At 39.6% G+C, this 6,080-nt stretch overlaps 1 protein-coding gene across 1 annotated transcript; it reads right to left on the reverse strand.

Moving 5' to 3' along the window:
- Positions 1–807: 807 nt before the first annotated feature.
- LOC140937643 (neuromedin-U receptor 2-like) lies at positions 808–2,624 on the reverse strand. The gene has a single exon (XM_073387199.1). The coding sequence runs from the start codon at positions 2,552–2,554 to the stop codon at positions 1,340–1,342; it is 1,215 nt and encodes a 404-aa protein (XP_073243300.1). The 5' UTR covers positions 2,555–2,624; the 3' UTR covers positions 808–1,339.
- Between the last annotated feature and the right edge of the window lie 3,456 nt (positions 2,625–6,080).

The following is a 6,080-nucleotide window of genomic DNA, read 5'->3' on the forward strand; positions in this document are numbered from 1 at the left end:
GCGCCAAAAGAATTATGACTGACTAACAGGACAATTCTCAGCAGTTACAGATTCGCATCTGTAGGTCACTTTTTTGCGAGAAAACAATGGCTGGGCCTGGCGTTACAAAACATAGCGGGGAATCATCACACTAGCTGACGGACAAGACAACCACAAGGACTACAAGTATTTATTCAGATAAACGCATTTCGGGAAAAAAACTTGAAAAACTAGAAAATTGATTACTATTGAGTCATTTAGTCGAAATAAGAACCTTAACGCTCAAAAAAATTGGCTAAAGAAAACGAATCACATCTACAGACTGCAGGTAGTAGTTAATCATTATGCACGTAACAGACCAGCTTCATGGCCTCTTAATGTGAGACAAACAACCAAAAGTCAGAGTTTAAAACTCTCCACCCACTAGAAAGAAAAAAAAGAAAATCTCTGAGGGATGAAAACGCTAAAGTCACGTTTCACTAGCTTATGATTGTGTTTGGCCTGTCAACACCGAATTTCCTGCTGTTTAATGAAGTACAATAGCAGTGTCATTTCGTGGTTGTGATTGGCTCTTCCCACCATCGGCGCGCGAAGTCTCCCCTGGGAACCGTTTTAATTATAAATCTACTCGGGAAAGGGTTGACTCCAAGGACTTGTATGGGAGATGGAGGCTCCATTTGATGGGCTCCTGCCCCTTTCTAGAATTCGCCCTAAAACTGATACCCCGTTCTAGAAATGGGCCAATTTTTTATACTCCGTTCTAGAAAGTTTGTAAATTGAAATAGCCCCTATTTTTTAAAAGATATTTCTTTATTTGTTCGACTTATACATCAAATAAATGCTTCTTTACAATCAGCAACAATTTTAAGCAGAAGATAAAGCCGTGATCCACAATTTTTTATACTCCGTTCTAGAAAACGCCTCTGAAATGGATACCCCTTTCTAAATCAGGAGCTTCAAAATCACGACCCCGTTGGGCGGCACATACCCGTATAGGTAATGTGTGGGAGTACCCCCCCCCTCCGGGTTTTCAGTATTGTAAATATATAATGTTTTTAATTTTGTTGCCGGTTTGATAATTGCGCTGGTGTTAAGTCATGCATTAAAACACCAGCAATATTTCTCGTCCTGAAGCTTGTATTAATGGTAACATTTTATTAAAAGGTTATAGTTTTTAAGCCAACAAACAAACAAACCCAAATTACAGGGTTGTTTAAAGGGACTCGGAATTTCATTGCTTTGTTTTTAAACCCAGTATGGTTTTGCTAAGTTTTGACTGGTTTCAGTAATCCAGACCACGTCACCAAAAAGAACGCCATTATGCTTGATTTATACTGGTTTCAGTACACTCGGTTTATTTTCACAAGTTTGTTTCCTCGTTACAAAGTACCATTGAGCTATTTGTGGCTCTAGATCGAACTGTGACCGTCGTAACGAGGGAGTGTCTTTCTCGGACAGTCTTGGTATTCTGGCATCGGAAGCAACCATACAAGGCAGCTTTCATTTCTACACGAAAATTTTCGTTCACCACACAGTAAACAAGCGGGTCCGCCGCTGCATTGACGGCAATTGATATGTTGACCAACGTGAAAAGAACGTAAAAATAACTTTGACGGCTGAATAGTGTCCAATATGAAGCGGCCAGCGCGAATATCTGGAGAGGCAGCATTGTGGCTGCGAACACAATGACCAGCGGCTTGAGAATCCGCTGGGTTTTTCTGGTTTGGATCAGAATGGCCCTGGTATTCGAACAAGTTGCTTCGCGAGAACAGCTTGGCGTCCCAGCTAGAAGGGCTTCAGATCTTTTAGCCACTCTTTTGCTTATGCTTTGGTAGCTTAAAGCTATAAGGCCTAGAGGAAGGACGTACAGTATTATGGCGTTGACTGTCACAAGAATGCGATTAAAAGTAAGCGAAGCGGTGCTTGCGCATCTACTGTGAGAGCTGTTATTAGAATGGTACTTCACGTGGATAAACGCAGGGATAGATGTAACGCCGAACGATATAATCCATATCGCGGTTATGATGAAGCAGGCCCGTTTCTTCAATGATTTCCTTTGTCCAACACGTATCTTTTTGGTCTTCCTAGAAGTGTTTAAGTAACGCTCAGCAGCAATCGCTGTTATAGTCCAAATGGAAGCACTGAAGAACGTCTCTTTGAAGGTATTAACGTACAAACATATCACTTTACCGAGGATCCAGCGACTTCGAAGTTGAATTCGCAAGATCACTATAGGATGATTGAACAACAAAATTCCAAGATCCGCGCATGCCAGACTCAGTAGATACGGACTCAAAGCAGATAGTTTGCTTGTTCTTCTCACAATAGTCACACAGACCAGGATATTTCCGACCACACCTAATACACCAAGGGCGGCCTGGATGCTAAGCAGGAAGATGTTCACCCCCAATGGTATTTGCAAATATTGCGAGCCCTCGGTAGTGATGTTTGCTTCACTCGTGTTTCCAAGCGATGTATTACGTAACATTTTAGCAATATGACCTGAAATTAAAATGGCCATGCATGACCGTGTTAAAGTGAACCGGTTTATGGTACGGTCCTTAATGTAACTCATAACCGCCTTTAAATACAATAAAGCTATTTACCGATGTGACGCGCAAAATTGCAACCTTTAAAACTTTTCATTGAACCAAAACTACGGCTTTATAGATCAATTCATCATACGAATTAAGTGAACTTTGAAATTCGGGGAAAATGGAGAGCCCAAAATGTCCAAATTTTTTATACTAAGGAGTATTTACCCTCAACGTTTAATGTTAAATATAAGGACGATTTTTGCGAAACTTTGTAGGTTTGCTGTGAGAAATGTTAGCCGAAATGTTGGCCTATAATATATTACCCCTTCGCCGTAGTGCCAGCCTTGTATTCAGTTTTGTTTGATATTCATAGTATATCAGCTTGGGATGTTTGCAATATAGTATTTTCATAATAAAAACTGTTGGGCTGATCTTCAGTGGCCAAAAGAGAAAGTGCTTACCTCACGATGTTTCTCGGCAGAGATATGAACGATTTTCAGCGTTCCGCCTTTTCTTGTAAAATTACAGTATTAAAACAATGCCAGCACCTGCATGGACAACCCCTGAGTTTGCGGTTTGGGATGCTTGCAATATAGTATTTTCATAATAGAAACTGTTGGGCTGATCTTCAGTGGCCGAAAGAGAGATGGCTTACCTCACGATGTTTCTCGGCAAAGATATGAACGATTTTCAGTGTTCCGTCTTTTCTTGTTAGCTTACAGTATTAAAAATAATGCCTACAGCTGCATGGACAACTGCTGAGTGACCGCTGAATTTGCGTGTTTACAGGTTGTATTAATGAATTATTTACAGTATATACAGGCGACAGTATATACGGGCGACTGAACAATTTGAATGCTGTTAAATTCCAAGCACAAAAATCAAGGCTTTAAAACTTTTATAAACATTTGCTTTTCTTAGAAAACTAAAAGTACAAATTAGAATCCACAACGACAAAATAATGTTTTTATGCTATTCATGTTGAGAGCAAGAATTACCTTTAATGTCGTGGGTCAGTCACATGACGTTTTGTTCGAAAAAACTTAATCATTATCTAGCTAAAAGAAAAAATATACATATAATTTATTTCATCAAGAATCTTCATTGTGATCATAATTAACAGAGGGCAAAAAAACACTTAGGGCCTGTTTACATGGAGTGGGGGACCCCGGTCTAGTGGGGTTGGTTTCTTTTGTTTTCACGCTCTGGGGGACACAAAACAAAAGAAACTTACCCCACCAGACCGGGGTCCCCCACTCCATGTAAACAGGGCCTTATTCATAGTTTCTCTCACACCACCTGCCTCGATTAGCCTTGCTATTTGCAGGTGGTGTGATATTTGTATATTTAATGTAAGAAATAAAGATGTTGTTGTTGTTAAGTTTCAGCATGAACACAACAAAAAAAGCACAAAAAATCTGTAAAATTAGCAATACAGTGTACTATTTACAAATTGTAATAAGAATACCGAATATCGCTTATAAAATATGATGTTGCAACGTGCAGATATTATTTCACGGGGGCGCCACCTTGGATATTAGATGGTAGATAGCCAACGCAGTAGGGGGGAACGTCGTATGAGCTTTAATCACCTCATATCCATCAAAAAGACAAATGAATTCGGCGCCTCTCACATGTCAGACGCCTATCAAAACTGCCACATTTGAGTAAAACCAAACGTATTGTTTCCAAGTAACGCTTCTCGACAACTGGCTAACTGCGTGCCAAGAAAAAAATCCACCGATGATGCATGTGGTTGAGCTGTTAACTAAAAAGATTTAATTTTAAGGCGGGTTATATGGAAACCGTACAACCTTGTTTCCAGGGTCGAGAGGGGAACCCTCGGAACGAGATTGGTGAACCGTAGAGGCAAATGATTCCGGGGGGTACTCCTGGGAATTCTTGGTTGGGATGTACCGCCTGGTTCCCCAAATCCTGACTCCATTTTAGGTCAAAAAATCATTTTCTACATCCGTTTTCAGACCTGGCAGCTAAGATCCATACTCGTTTTCACAAAACGCGGCATACATGTTAACATAGAGAGGAATTATGTCATCATTACTTAGATCAAAACGCCGACTAAAAGGTTTCTTAGGGCGCTTTCCAAGGTCGGCGGGCCAGACATTTTGACAATGAAATAGGCTTTTTCCAAGAGGTTTTGCTGAAAATTGTCTCCTTTGCGCATAACATTTAGGATTTGACTGATCTGGATGGTTAGTTTTGATTAAAAGGAAAATTTCGTTACGATGGGAATGGGCTGGCCGGTCAGTTCTGACAAATGAAAAGCGCCCTTAAAATCGATTTCGAATTCGCATATTACTCTTTCTTTCTTTTTTATTTGGAATTAAATCGAGGGATACGTTTATACACTCCCGTATAGCCCCCTCATAAACCATATCCGATTCCAGATTAAAATGGGCAAAGTCTGTACCCATTTTCACAGACCGAAACGACGCATAAACCACGGATACACACTCTGTAGCGGCACATACCTATATGGCTTAAACAATGTACAAGAGAGTTGCCCCCGGAAACGAATGCGGTAAAACGAGAAAAATTTGCATGAGCTAAACCGAACTGAAGAAATATTGGCTCCTTTTGCTAACAGATAATTCTGCTCGGCTGATAGGCGTGGTCAATGATAAAAGTCAATTAAATAAAAAAATGTAAAGGTAGTTACATTAGCTATATCATACATCTTTGCGCAAAGTATTTTTTTTGGTAGTCCTTGAATATTTTTGTTAGTTATACATACCAGATCACCATCACGCATTTTTTTAAAATAGGGGGCATAAGCTGATCTTTAAGTCTATCATAAAGGACAAAATGGCGAAGAAAAAATCGTTTCGAGGCCAAACAAATTGAGGCAGATTTAACGCCCCCTCGATCATATCTATAATTTACGATAGGTCAGTTCAATAATTGCTCGTAACATCCACTACCTCTATTCGTTGGATTCACTTCAAAAGATCTGCTAATCTCTCGGCATTTCTCGAGATAGGCAGGAATTGTGACTGGCTACAGCAATGCCTGAACCTGATTTTTTAGCTTCAGAGAAGAATCTTTTATCTCTGTTCTATTTTGCATAAAAAAAACACTGGCATTAAAAGGGCTATGTTTTTAACTTCGTAAGTCAGCGAGTCTGAGGGATATTTTACATTAAGTTCATTAACAAGCGCACGTTTTAGTCTAAATAAGCCAACCTTATCTTAAACTGCACTTATTGTAATTCCTTGTTCTCGTCGCAATATTTAAGACACCTGCATCTTTATTTGCCAAAATTGCGCCGCTCACAACCATTAAGTATCTTGGGTTTGAGAAACAGAGCATTTGCAAAATTCAAAAGAAATGTTATCTTTCATTCTCCCCCACCAAGTTCGTCTGAATAAAAAATATTTTCTTTCTACTTGCTGTGAGCAACATTAAGGTGGCTCCGTCATTGATACACTGGAACATTTAGCTGTGACAAATTTTCCGTCATAACTTTTTCGTTTTTAATACGATGGATGCAAAACTTTGCAAAGAACAACATATCATTCGGCAATAGTACGAAATGTTCCGATT

Source organism: Porites lutea, chromosome 5, assembly GCF_958299795.1.
Source record: "Porites lutea chromosome 5, jaPorLute2.1, whole genome shotgun sequence".
NCBI classification, from domain to species: Eukaryota; Metazoa; Cnidaria; class Anthozoa; order Scleractinia; family Poritidae; genus Porites; species Porites lutea.

Excerpts from the sequence above, each read along its gene's own strand:
- LOC140937643 (XM_073387199.1), bottom strand. The coding sequence starts at position 2,554 with ATGAGTTACATTAAGGACCGTACCATAAACCGGTTCACTTTAACACGG.